We start from the raw sequence: 14359 nt of genomic DNA on the forward strand, positions 1-14359 counted from the left end.
GCATGGGAACCGTACTCCGTGCCATCCAGAGAGCTTGCTTTTCTGAGTGACGACGTCAGGCAGGGCTGTGTGAGTGGGTGGTGTCCCTCCTTGTCCTATGAATTTCATATGCAAACCTGAGGAGGCTTTGCAAGTCTGTGGGGAGTGCATATGAACGAGCCAGGCCTCACTAGCCCACGTGCTACCAGAAAAGGGTCCAAAGTTGACGTGGCCATGGGTCCCAAACACTGGGCTGGCTGGGCGCACTCCCTTGTAAGATTTCGGACTCTTCGCTCACCTTCCAGTCCTCTGAGCACTTCTTGGTCACGCCCACGATGTCATTCAGCCTGACCACGCCGCTGGTCTTCTTCAGGTTCTTCATGCAGCCTCGGAAAGCAGGCGTCGAAATGTTAAACCTGATTTGGAACACAATCGAGCACAGGGATGTACCAGACCAGGCCAACCCGAGAACCAGCTGCAATGCTGCCTCTGCCACTCTTCACCCAGAAACAAGGGTGAACTTCAGGGTTATCTGTTCTCTGGGGATTTTTATAAAGCTACTCATTCCGTGATGCCGGACAATCCACTTCCTTTCTGTGTGATTCTGCATTCTCAGCTTTAGAAATGAGCACAGTCACCCGGCTGGCGTGGCTCAGTGGTTGAGGGTTGACCTATGAACCAGAGGTCGCTGGTTTGATTCCCAGTCAGGGCACATGCCTGGTTGTGGGCTGGATCCCCAGTAGGGGGCCTGCAGGAGGCAGCCAATTGATGTTTCTCTGTCATCGATGTTTCTCTCTCTCTCTCCCTCTCCTTTCCTCTTTCTCTAAAAATCAATAAAAGCATATTTTTAAAAATGATCACAATAGTGTTGACAGAAAAATAGCCATGTCCCCAAAAGGGAAAGAGACAGAGATAAACCATATCTAGAATTGCTCCCTTTCTCACCTCCCCCAGGAGTCATGGCAGTGCACGGTGAATAGAAGTATATTAATAAATCAAGATATTGAAAATATTAAGAAATGTATATTAATAACTTCCTAAGTAAGTAGTTCGTTGGAGCCAGGCATGCTCTAGAAAGCTTTATGCTCTCTTCTCCTGTCCACTTCTACACTAAACGCAGAAGAAAGGAACTGTTACTTTTGGTTCCAAACAAGTGTGAAGGCTGTGGCTCAGCACTGAGCCGATGCCAAGCCGAACATCGGAAAGCACTGTCCGGTCTGATGCTGCATCTGCCACCTCGTAACTGTGCTGGACAAGGGGCTGTTGTGCGGATTAAACACGCGGATGCACAGGAGGCGCCTGGAGCCATGTGGGGCTCGTGGCCATGAATGCCCAGGAGGTGTTCCCCAGAGGTAAGATGGTGCTGTTCTAGGGCTGTGGGCTCTGGAGCCGGGCGCCTGGGTGCAAGTCCGGTTCTGCTGCCTGGGCAGCGACATCACTTTTCTAGCCTCTGTTTCCTCATTTATACAATGGGAACTTTAATCTGTTTCCTGGGGTTGTTCAAATGAGTTAATATGTGTGACCCCCTCAATTGCTGCTTGGTACAGAGCAGGTGTAAGGACAGAAAAAAAGGCCTCTCTCTTTTTTTTGTTCATCTTCACCCAATGATATTTTTCCATTGATCCTTCAGAGAGAGTAGGAGAGAGAGGGAAAGACAGAGAGAAACATCGATGTGAAAGAAACACATCCATTGGTTGCCTCCTGCACACATCCCGACCAGGGCCCAGGCCGAGGAGGAGCCTGCAACCCAGGCAAGTGCCCTTGACCGGAATCGAACTTGGGACCCGCTGGTCTGCAGACCAACACTCTATCCACTGAGCCACACTGGCTAGGGCTCCTCTCTTTTTCTTTGCTGTAAGCTTCCCCAATTTATGAAGAGCACATGGTAATAAACCCCAAGATTGTTAGCCCCTCCAGTTCAAACAACTCCTCTGTTCAAAACTGCAGGACAAGCTAAGCTACTTTTGAGGTTAAATTCTTGCATCCCCCTCCTCCCTGCTGTTTGCACAACACAGGGCTAATTCCCACCAAGGAGTCTCTAGTTGGTAGAAAGTTCCCTTCCCCACCCCCTTCAAACAAGCCTCTTGAGCTCCATGACTTCTGCTCTAAGCTTCTTTTACAGGCTCGGGGAAAACACTGAGAAGGTGCTTCCCTAGGACATCTGCTGGACTGTTTCCTGAAAAGCAAACAATCTGTAATCTGTCAAGGCAACCCCCTGATGACTGCTCAACTTCAGCCCCGAGTCCTCCCTTCCCTGTCGCTTAGCAACAGCCAGGACTTAAAAGGGGAAGCCGGCCTGTGTCTCTTGCCCTGTGCTGATTAGCAATGCAGGGCCTTCCCCTTCCTAGAAGGTAACAGACACTTCCCGTCTACATCTCTTCTTTTTAGTTGTGAATCCTTTCACAGCCCGTGTCACCGGCCAAACCCTAACGGCAGGGACTGAACAGGCAGGTAGACTCAGCGATGACCGGTGGGAGCGCAATCGTTTGACGAGAGCCACTTCTGAAGCCGCTCTTTCCACGTGGCGTTTCCTGCCATTCGGCTTCTGAAGCTGGATTCCCATAAAACATGAACACACAGGAGCCAGCTGAAGTCCAGGCAAATATTTGTGTTTCTTAAACACATGATGAAGCAGAGAACCACAGAGTCGATCTCATTGCCAATCCCTCAGGCAGCTCACTTCTCTAAGGGGCAGCGTGTCTGCGTTCATTCTTATTCAGTTCATTCTAAGCTGTTTAGCGGCATGCAATATGCATAAAATTAAATTTCATTACAGGAAAAAGAAGAAACGAATCCTCAGTGGAACTGCAGCCCGAGCTTAATTATCTTATAAAGACGGCTTTTTGCTTCCCAAGGGTGGGAGGTTCGAATGGACTCCTGGGGCTTGTCTATTTATACATCCAGACCCGTCCTCTCTTGCATTTCAGCATTTTAGACCCGTCAGCATCTCATGATGCCCTGCTTTTTCTTTAAATATTCAGAGGTTACATAGGTTACCTGCCATGATCTACAAGGTTTCTTCCAGTTCAAAAAATCTAAGGAGTAAAGAAATTCACTCAAACTCCATTAAAGTGCTAAGATTTCTCCGCATTTTTGTCTTTGGGGCCAACCTGACAACTTCAAACCGAAGGTTAGTGCCTCCTTCCTAAGGACGGATAACAGCTTATAAGTCATATCTCCTTCCAACCGATGGATAAATCAGAAAAGCGTCAACTGGCCTCAGATCATGAATGAAAGTCTCATAATCCAGCCTCTGGGGCTCGCTGAGTCAGAGGCTGCACTCACCCTTCAGGTGTCTCCTCCGTACATGCCATCAGCTCCCTCACACCCTTTAGGAGGACGTCAACAAGATGGGAAAGCTTTTTAAAGTACAGCGGGGCCTTGACCTACGAGTGTCCCGACTAACGAATTTTTTGAGATATGAGCCGTCTCTATGCCGATTTTTTGCTTTGAGTTGCGAGCTAAAATTCGGGTTACGAGCCAGCTTCAGATACCCCACCGCTAGTTGGCGCAGCGAACGTCACAGTGAACGCCACAACATCAGCCCAGCATCACATGTCTCACTCGTTCACTTTTGATTTAACATACGAGTAATTTGAGTTACAAGCTCCGTCACGGAACGAATTAAACTCGTAAGTCAAGGCCCCACTGTACATTCTCAATGAGTCTTTTTCTCATTCCGATCAAGCTTTACTTCTTTATAAATGAACTTAATTCATTCATGTGCTCATTAGTCTGAGAATAGGTGTGCCCCTATTCCGCACTCGATACATAGGCAGGGGGCGGGAACACAGATGTGCCTTATGTTCTTTTTAAGAATATTTTTTATTGATTTCAGAGAGGAAGGGAGGGAGGAAAGAAGGGGGAGGGGGGGGGAGAGAGAGAGAGAGAGAGAGAGAGAGAAAGAGAGAGAGGCATTAATGATGAACATAGAAGCATTGAAAAAACCATCAAACCTCAGAGGGAAGGCAGGAAGGTTGGAGGGCTGGAGGTGGTGATAAGAGATCAACCCCAAGACCTGTATGCATGCACATGAGCATGACGAACGGCCAGACAGTAGGGGGTGAGGGTCTGTGCTGGCGGGCAGGAGTGGGCTGGGAAAGGCCCATGGGAGAAAAGGAGACATATATAACACTTTCAACAATAAAGAATTAAAAAAGAAGAAACATCAATGATGAGAGAGAATCATTGATTGGCTACCTCCTGCACGCCCCCTATTGGGAATAGAGCCCGCAACCCGGGCATGTACCCTGACTGGGAATTGAACCGTGACCTCCTGGTTCATAGGTCGACGCTCAACCACTGAGCCACGCCGGCCGGGGATGCCTTACGTTCTTGAGACGCTTCCCAAAGGCAGCCCCCCAACTCCCAGCCCTGCCTGTGGGCACGGGACGCCTGGGCCCTCACAGGACCTTTAAGGGCCCAGCGCCACCCCCTCCATTGTAATGGGCGGCACTGGCACCCCCTGCGCTCCTGAGCTTTCTCTCCCCCAAGAATGGCAATGGGGGTGGCACACAGGTCCCCTACCGCCCGCCCCCTCAAACGGCCAGTCCCATCAGCCAGTGCTTAGAGCCTGTTTTACCCCGTGGCCTAACACTGTCAGTACTGAAAAGCTAACTCTGTGGTTATCGGTCCCTAGAATTAAAAAGGCAAACAAATCAGGAGCAACCAAACCCCTGAGAGGTAATCTGCTTCCTTAAAAAAAACCATCTTACCTTTCCCTGATGGAGAGTGGGATGCCTCCCAGATAGTACGTGCTGAAATCAAATAGTTCTCCTCCAATCTCAATGCTTTGGGAATTCCCCACACTTATCCTTGTAAGTTTCCGGGATTTTATAATTTTGATCTGAATCTGAAATAAACGAGAGGTGAGTCAGCCAGCAAAGAGGAAAAGGAACCCTATTCGCGGTGCTTCAGGGCTTCTGTGGTCTTGTCTTGCTTCAGATTCAGGACACACACAGTCGGGAGACTGTCGCATAAACTAGACTATGAAAGCATTTTAATAAAGATGTTGGAAGTGAGTCGTGTCTTATATATGCCACATACACGGCCTATATTTCATGCCCAAATGTCGACATTTTAAAGGGACGTGCCGCTCAGTGAACAAGTGTGTGTCCCCCCCACCCCCACCCCCGTAACAGAGAAGAGCCGGGGGCGCTGACTGCACTGTGAGGACTGGGGACATTAAGAATCCAGGGAACAGACTCGGGGGACGTACCGGGTGGTCTTTCCCGTTGCTGATGACTTCTCGGATCCCCTTTTCTTTGGGCGGGTCTGCGTCCAGCTTGTACCGCACCAGGAGGCTGCCGTCCTCGATGTTGAGGGAGATGAAGTGGTTCTAGAGCAAGGAGACAGCGCCCATTACAGGATCTGTGTTTAGGGAGATGAGGACCCTCGAGCCAGGATCCACGCCGATGACCAGGAGACGCGACAGAGGAAGGGCTGAGCTGGCACTCAAGTCCTCTAAGTCCCGGCTGCTCTCAGCCAGCTGCCTCCTGGGTTGAAGGGACAACAGTGCTGCAAGGCCAGCTCCCGGCTGGGCCTGGGGGCTGCACGCTGAGTCTCATCAAGCACCGTGTGTGGCGGTCGGCGCACAGGAGGGAACAGTAAATGCTAGTCTAGCTGCCATGACCCTTCCCAGCGACCATGACCTGAGTGTGAAAATGGGAACGGAAAGACCCAGCTCATGACACCACGTGAACACTCGGCTGCCTCTGGGAAGGGGTCTGGCCTTCCCTAAGCCCCGGCGTTGGCCACCGTCTGGCTTCTGCCTCGTTAGTGCATTTCAGTCTCATTTGCTGGCTCAGCCCCCTTACCTCCCGTTTCAATGTGGGGGTTCTTTGGGGATCCCGCACAGGACCTCTTCCTCCTGCCACTCCTCTGTCTCACGATCTCATACACACCTGTGTTCTGATTCAGGTGTGCGCGTGGGCCCAGACGTCTCCTCCAGCCTGGACCTGTCTGCACGCACGGGCCTGTGCACCTGCTTCTTCCCTTTCTTGCTGCCAGGCCTCCCGGACACCCAAACCCAGAATCTCTCTAACAGGATTCCCACCCACATGCCTCCCACCCGCTGCCAAGCCGTCTCCGCCCTCACGCTGCTCCCTCTCCGTTCCCTCTCTCACTTCTTATCATGTGAGCCAGCCACACACCCAGGAGCCATTCTTGACTCTTCCCTCTCTCCCATCCAATCCAATCTGGTCAGTCCCACCATTTCTTAGCTCTCTCCCCCCGTCAGGCCTCCTGGTCGCAACCACAGCTCCTTCAGCTGACCGCACAGCGATAATGTGCTGTCCCCGCCATGCCCACACTGTCCCCATGCCCACGCTGTCCCCCCATGCCCATGCTATCTCCCCATGCTCACACTGTCCCCATGCCCACGCTGTCCCCCCATGCCCATGCTATCTCCCCATGCCCACACTGTCCCCATGCCCACGCTGTCCCCCCATGCCCATGCTATCTCCCCATGCCCACACTGTCCCTATGCCCACGCTGTCCCCCCATGCCCATGCTATCTCCCCATGCCCACACTGTCCCCATGCCCACGCTGTCCCCCCATGCCCATGCTATCTCCCCATGCCCACACTGTCCCCATGCCCACGCTGTCCCATGCCCACGCTGTCCCCATGCCCATGCTATCTCCCCATGCCCACACTGCGCCCTCGTGAATCCGTGTTCCACTCTGCAGCCAATGTGGTCAGTGTGAGCAGGTTGCTCTCCTTCTCTCTCAGGATAAAGCTCTCACTCCCCACCAGGTGCTCTGAGGCTCTGACCACGCGTCAGGTCCATTTGTCTGTGGTCCCTCTGGCTCTCTGTGTCCCAGCCACATGGGCAGCCATCGCTCCCCCAGGGCCCCCAGCCCTTCCCATGTCTGGGCCTTCTTCCTGCCCCTCCCCGCCTCGCGTCACCCTCCTGCCTCTCCTTGTCCTCTGGGTCTCAGAGTAAGTGTCCTTTGTTCAAGAAAGTCTATTCTGTGACACGTCCTCATGTCACCCCCACCGTTCCCTCTCTATGGCCCATCACCCTCGTGATGACGTCATTAACCCACCCACTAGCATACACGTATTTCCTATTTGTCTTCCCACAGCACCCAAGGTCCCTGCGGGCAGCAAGCATGTTGGTTGGGTCTGTTGGTGTCCGCACCGGGTGTCAGGCTGTACCCGGGCCAACTGTTTCCTCGGAGGAGAGATGAGCCCGGGGTTTCCCCGTGGGCTTGCGTTTGCTCTTGCACTAACCCTGTTGGTCTGAAGCCTCGCACTGAAGGCTTCAGAGTCCGTCTCTGAGAGAAAAGTTAGCCCCAGCTGGACCCCCAACCTGCCCTGGGGAGCCAGTCGGGGTCCTCTCACTCATAAAGACAGAATAACCTCAACTCACGGACAGGAAGGAGCCAGCCTGCCTACAGGAGCCTCTAGATCACACTCCTATCTGGCTGCTGACGGCACCTGGTAAGTTCCCTCTAATACGATGAGCAGTGTTTCAGGTTCTTGGTCTCAAAGGCCTTCATGCTGTAGCACAGAGGACCCTGCTTCGGGACACAGCCGCCTGGCCCTGAGCACGCGGTGGACTCCCCGGCTCTGCATCTCCAGGCAGGGCAGGGCCTTCCCAATCCATCAGCCTTGGCATCTCCTGGGGGGTCCAGACCAACCCCAGAGAGAAGAGTCGGGCCAGGTCTGTGACCCCCCCCCTTCAGGTAGAAGTGCCTGATGAACCCACAATCTTAGCCTGAGATCCCCATTTCTCCAGAAATGCTACCCGATGGAGCAACGACAGAAGGCTCTTCACAGGCCAGACAACTCCAGCCCACCCACCAGCAGGTGGCGCTAAGGTCACCTGTAGAGTGTAGAGCATCGCCTTGGGCTCCTCTAGACCAGGAGACTAAGGAATGGCCTCTAGGGGTCTCAGCTACTTGATATGAGAGACGCTATCAAGTCCTGGATAGTCCAGGGTCAGGTTGATGAAGACAACCCCACACGGCCTGCAGGAGTCAGACCAAGATGCAAACAGTCTAGCTCCCAGAGACCCAGGAGGTCTTCACATTTTCTATGCAAAGTAAATTATTAGGCAAATAGTGGTTCCCAAAGAATGAAATTGACAGTGAGAATCAAATGAGAAAAGGGGTGACCTCTCCCACATTTTGGTAGCGTGTTCTCAGGTTCCTGATTACTTGCCTTATTACGACACACCTTCCCACAACCAGAGAAAGCAGGACTGAGCCACGGGAGAGGACGCAGGTCACATGTGCACCTGGTCTTTCAGAGCGAGTTGGCTGTTTATAATAACCAGGTACCCCAGGTTGCTCCGTGGAATGGACATACTTGCTAGTAGTTAGATGTTTGTTATAAATCACCTGGTTTTCTGCAAAGAACAGCAACCCTCTGTCCACAGTGGTCTGAACAACCTGGCTGAAGGTTGGGAAGGGAGCGTGTGGCTGAGTTGGAATTCGAGCATAGCCTGTGCCTTCAAAGTAATTCTTGTCTGACTCCTCCTTCCTCCTGTAACACCAATGAGCACAAGTGAGAACATGGCAGCAAAGGGTGTCGGCAAGCATGTTTATTAGTAGGAGGTGCTGCTCCCTGGGGAATGGAGCCAACACATGCAATCTAGTTGTTAAGCTTTTTTAAATAAGAGGAAACACCTTTAAAATGCTAAAACAGCCAGCATTTCTCCTGGAGGTACTCTTATAGCCTATATTAAAGCAGTAATATGCAAATTGACTGTCACGCCCTTGCACAAGATGGTCACCCCCATGTAGTCAAAGATGGCCAGCAGGGGAGGGCAGTTGGGGGCGATCGGGCTAGCAGGGGAGGGCAGTTAGGCGTCGATCAGGCTGGCAGGGGATTGGTTAGGGGGTGATCAGGCTGGCAGGCAGAAGCAGTTAGGGGCAATCAGGCAGGCAGGCAGGTGAGCATTTGGGAACCAGCAGTCCTGAATTGTGAAAGGATGTCCGACTGCCGGTTTAGGCCCACAGTCAGACATCCCTTGAGGGGTCCCAGATTGGAGAGAGTGCAGGCTGGGCTGAGGGCCCCCCCCCCCCCCCCACAGTGCACAAATTTTATGCACTGGGCCTCTAGTCTTATGATAATTAAACACCAGCTCAGTAAAGATAATATTCAGGAGTCCCTTTGGAAATATCTACTTAGGAACAGCTTGAAAGGTACAAAAACTATTAACATGAAATACAGTAATTTTGTTCTGAGTAATAAAAACTCAGTCTGTTCCGTGTTAGAATATTCCAAACCCTTTTAACTAGAGGGCAGGAAGGTCAGGAGCTCCAGGCAGAATTTCCATGAGGTCCAGGTGTCAGTGTACCTAGAAAGTCACAATGTGCTTTGTGGGCCACTTTTTTTTTTAATTTATAGTAAATATATACTTTTGTGCCTAAATCAGGCCCCATCCTACATGGGACATTCTGTGGTAGGAGGCACCAAAATTTTTTTAAAAAATATTTATTTTTAAAGCAAGAAAACTGATCAACCTAACGTGTCACACAGACGGAGAAGAAAGTCCGCCGGTTTTGGACTTTAGGGTCGGCCTAGCGTGGTGCCTGCCAGCATCCCTGAAGAACTGCTGGCCCAAAGCAGCCTGTGACACCAACAGCAAGTCGTACAGGTACAGTACCTGCAAGCCACAAAGATCCCAGTGACAGACACGGCTCCGAGGCCTTCGTTACCTTTTACAAGGCTCCACTTGGGTGGTGTTGAGGTTGAAAGTTTGTTTGAAGTTGTACAAGCTCAGGACATTCTCATTGAGGTCATCCAACTCAATGCAGCCTTTGTACGAGGGGAACCGCAGTCTTCCAGGGAGCTGAAGAGAGCGGAGCAGAACGCCTACTCACTGAGCAAAGGACAGCCATCAGGCTGACCAAGACAGAGCAAGGACCTGGCACTTTTCTCCATCCAGAGCAACGGGAGTTAAGAATGTGGACCCTGGCGCCAATGCCCTGGCTCTACTGTTTAGAGCCCTAGGACCTCGGGCAAGTTACCCAACCTCTTTGGTTCAGTTTCCTCGTCTGGGAAGTGGGAATGATAACGATGCTTTTTAAATGAGTATACTGAGCATATATCACTGAGCAAGAAGTGCTCAAGTGCTAGCTGTTTCCCCTGGGTAAGCTTCGAGAATATAAAGTTAAGGCCATCTTATATATAATTATTAAGTAGAGACAAGAGGTCATCACACCAAATAAAAGTGCCAATGTGTTCACTCGGGGAAGTAACACTTGCACTTACTGTGAAGTCAGATGGGTAGCCCCCCACATAAAACACAACGTTTTCGGGGTCCAGATCGAGGAGTGTGTTGCTGTTTCCACCATCTATGTCGTAGAACTGAGCTGTTTCTGGTTTATTGGATGTGGCTTTTCTGGTGTAATTAAGCCTTGCAAACTGGTAGATTCTGTTTAAAAATAAAGTAGATAGCAAGTTTATGTGAAAATGTATGCAAACATGAAAAAAAATCAAAGCCAAGATTCTAAAAATGGGGTTCAGCAACACGTGCAATAGAAGTTCGGGGGTAAGTCAGCTTAACAAGGAGTCGCGGCCCAGTACCTCTGGAACTTGACCCGGTCCATAACCGCCTCCTGAGTTTCACTCCTGGTCAAGGTCTGGTCCACCTGCAGCTCGGCCTCACGGCCCCCCAGGTTGTAGACACACCTGAGCTGGCCGTCCACCATGGCCATGCCGATATAGTCCCCAGAGGCCTGGAGGCAGAAAGCCCACATCAGAGCCTGGACACATGCATTCTCTCAGCTCCCCACCCCAAGAGAGTGTGTCTCCAGTAACTTGGTGGTTTGCACAGTGAGCCTTGAGGGGCAGAACAAAGGAGGCGTCTCCTCGGGGGAGTAATACGGACAGCACACCTCACACTGCTAATGCGCGAGCTGCCTTTGCTCGAGGTGTCGTGCACTCATGTCCTACACGTGATGGTTCCATGAAGCCCTCATATTGCTGCCCTGGGCACGTGGGAGGGGGCCGACCTTTGACCCCAGGTGTGCATGTGCTCACAGGTGCACACGGGTAAGACCCCTAGCTCTGCAGCAGGTAATAATCCTGGGCTGACGGAGGCCCCGTGCACTGTTGAGGTGGCGGAGCCTGCTGGCGCACTGGCAGTATTTCCTCCTACTGTGCCGACAGCACTGCCAGTGGGGTCACGCGCCCCAGAGCCCATATTCCTTTAATAACAGGAGACACGCCAACGCGACACTCACGTCTTTGTTGCCGAGGTACATCACAAACATGTTCTCTGTCCCGCCGTTCTCCCCGGACTCGGGTCTTTGGAGAAACAAGGAGAGAGACGTGTATCCCTTCAGGTCGTCCAGGTCGCTGGGCAGCCGGACTTCCACGCCCGACCTCCCGTTGAACCTCATGGGGATGGCGACCTGTGAGGGCGAGACCCGGCGTTAGCCGCTGTGCAGAGCGGCAGCTCCTGGCTTGCCAGCTACTGCTTCTAGCACAAACCACCACTCCCAAGCCGCCTGATAAGGAACAAAGGGGGTGAGGCCTCCTAGCCCCGCATTAAAAAGCACGAATAGAACCAGAGACATGGAAGCATGGCACGGACTGTCAGAGGTCAGAGGGAAGGAGGGTGGCAGGGGAGAGATCAACCAAAGACCTGAATGCACGTGTGCATAACCCATGGACACAGACAATGGGGTGGTGAAGGCCTGGGGGCGCGGGGGGCGGGTAGAAGGGGCTGATGGGGGAAAAGGGTGAACAGGAGAAAGGCTGAGGGATCTGTGCTCCTACGACAGAACACTGCTGTCACCCCACGTCCAGAACAAGCCTGCGCTGCAGGAACTGTCCCTCCCTCCTAACAAGGTGACGGCAGCTTTCCCGTTACAGCAGCAGCAGGGCCGGGCAGCATCACACAGCACATTCTGACCACAGAACCGGCCCTGAGCTTGCGTTTACACACTCGGGGAGAGGAGACAGTCTGGTCCCCGACACACCCGACCATCAGGGCAAGAAAGACAGCGGGCTCTGGGGGAACTAAACGCGCTCCTTCGGTGAACGTGGTGACTTCTCCGAGCAGGAGCTCCGGTGCCCGGCACGCGGGGCGCACCCACCTTGTTCGCCGCGTCCCTGGCCTGCTGGATTAGCTCCCGGATGTGGTCCACGTTGTCGGAGATGTTGCCCAGGGGCAACAGCTGCTGGTTGATGCTTTCAATCTTGCTCAGAAGATCAGGCAGTTTGTTGGTTAGTTTCCTTACTGTCGGCGAGATGAGGAAACGGACATTGATGAGTGTGAGCCGAGAAGGTTAAACACAGACGCTCCTGGTGATAGCATTGGTCAAGGGGTGTGTTTGGGCCCCAAAGTCAAACAGGAGGACGCCCATACCTTTTCTAAACACGCCAGGGACTTTATTCTGCAGCCACATGTCAAATCATCTCTCTCAACCACTTTAGGAAAAATACATCTTGGTTTTCTAACCCTGAAGCTCAGTCATGATTCAGGGACCTCCCACTCTCCTCTATAAGGGAGTCCGCAGCAGTGTTAACGGGTCCTGCCCGGTCCTTCTAGAACAGAGCACCTCCTGTCTGTACTCTTTGAATTAGTTTTTCGAAACTGTGTTCTCATGTTGCAATGGCTAAGATCGTCCTTGATCAGGGAGGAATTAAAGTGACCAGAGCACAGGACGGGGAGACCATGGATCGCCTCCCTGGCCCCGAACGCCCGGCACCTGAGCTGTCCGCGTCGGTGAGCGCCTGGTTGAAGTCTTCGCTGCGGGTGCTCCCGTAGGCGTCCTTAATCCTCCCCACGTCCTCCTGGATGGGGTGCAGCCCCCCCAGGACCGCGTCTGTGATGTCGTTGGCACTTTTGACCATGCCCCTGGCGCTGTTGATCATGCTGTCGATGCCATCTAACGCACAGAGACAGGGAGGGTGAGTGTCTGAGCCGCCCAGCAGGAGCAGCCGGGCAGGGGGCGGGGGCTCAGGGCATGCGGACCTCTCGTCATCCCACGAAGGTCATCGCGGAAGGTGGTGACATTGGCGTGCATCGTCCCTTTCTGAACCGTCATCATTTTCAAAGTTTGCTGGAGGTTGTTCAGAGCCGGACTGATTTCTAAAGCGAAATGGAGCACGAAGAGGCAGTTACTCTGTGAAGTTTGATCCCTGAGGGTGTCAGTGGCCCTGAGGTAGCTGGGGTCTGCACAGCGTGGAGCAGACCTGCATGTAAGGGGTCCCCCACAGATGCCACCCATTGTGCCTAGACCCCCGGCTCCGGGGTCCTCTGGTGAGAGAGGCAGGAGCAGGTCGAGGCCGCGGTCCAGCTCCTGGGAATCCGCATGCAGAGAGGGAGAGGCTCGGACCCCCGAGGGCTTCTCTCCGCGCTGTCAGGACAGACGGCCCTGCTTCGGAGGAGGGGCCCAGTCCCAGCACAAAGTGCAGAGTCTGACTCGGGTCGGGGTTGAATGCTAGTGCGTATTTATTTTATTTCTTAAAAATATTGTTATTGATTTCAGAGAGGAGGGCTGAGGGAGAGGGAGAGGGAGAGGAGGAGGGAGAGAGAGAGAGAGAGAGAGAAACATCAGTGATGAGAGAGAATCATGGATCGGCTGCTTCCTGCACGCCCCACACTGGGGATTGAGCCCACAACCCATGCATGTGCCCTTGACTGGACTCAAACCCAGAACCCTGCAGGCCGGCTCTATCCATTGAGCCAAACCGGCCAGGACACTAGTATATATGTACTGAATGAATGAATGACTGTGAGGGAACGAACATCTGAATGCAGAATGCAGACAGGAGGCCTCTTCCGGCTCAGAGAGTGAGAAAGGCATGCTGCACCCCAGCCTTGTGCAAACAAACACACACGTGGGCACTGCTTGTTCCTGCTCATTTCCAAACCGAAAATGAGCTACATTTAGAGAATCCCATGAAGGGAACAGCGCTCACAGGCACTCCTAGGGGGTAAGATTGCCATGTGGGGTTGGGGAAAATGACCGGGGAATGTTTTAAGATCAAACTGATGGTGGGTGACGGCTTAAGTGATGGCTCTAGGGCTGGTTTAAATAGCACTGTAGACAAAAAGCATACCATCTCTCTTGCACTTAAAGCTAAAACAACATCGAAAAACTCAGAGATACGGAGAGTAGGCTGGTGGTTGCCAGAGGTGGGGGTGGGGGTGGGAGAAACAGATGAAGGGGTCAAACGGTGAAAAAGGGTAAATAAATGAAGCTGGTAGAAAACAAACAAACAAAAAGGAACCGCGTGCTTAGCAGCCTAAGCCTGTTTAAACCCTGACCCTCACTTCTTAGCTCACTTTCATAGGGAGCAGATGTCACACAAAAACATGTTAATTCTTGAAATTTGCTAGGCAAATGATTACATGCCAATACATATTTTTTGTATTTTATTTTTCATGCATTTAATTTTTAAAGGTGAAA

At 52.4% G+C, this 14359-nt stretch overlaps 1 protein-coding gene across 1 annotated transcript in view; it reads right to left on the reverse strand.

Annotated features, from left to right (window-relative positions):
* The window catches only part of LAMA3 (laminin subunit alpha 3), a 49973-nt gene that overhangs the window by 15225 nt on the left and 20389 nt on the right, over positions 1-14359 (reverse strand). Inside the window, exons 16-26 of the mRNA XM_070421273.1 lie at positions 12919-13035; positions 12653-12832; positions 12038-12180; positions 11180-11350; positions 10521-10672; positions 10206-10368; positions 9650-9783; positions 8327-8471; positions 5198-5317; positions 4695-4831; positions 278-395 (exon numbers count right to left, since the gene is read on the reverse strand). Coding sequence (XP_070277374.1) covers positions 278-395; positions 4695-4831; positions 5198-5317; positions 8327-8471; positions 9650-9783; positions 10206-10368; positions 10521-10672; positions 11180-11350; positions 12038-12180; positions 12653-12832; positions 12919-13035 — 1580 coding nt within the window. The remainder of the gene's footprint in view (positions 1-277; positions 396-4694; positions 4832-5197; positions 5318-8326; positions 8472-9649; positions 9784-10205; positions 10369-10520; positions 10673-11179; positions 11351-12037; positions 12181-12652; positions 12833-12918; positions 13036-14359) is intronic.

The sequence above is a fragment of the Myotis yumanensis genome, unplaced genomic scaffold (genome assembly GCF_028538775.1).
Source record: "Myotis yumanensis isolate MYYU_CA2020_CCGP unplaced genomic scaffold, mMyoYum1.0.hap1 SCAF_7, whole genome shotgun sequence".
NCBI lineage: Eukaryota > Metazoa > Chordata > Mammalia > Chiroptera > Vespertilionidae > Myotis > Myotis yumanensis.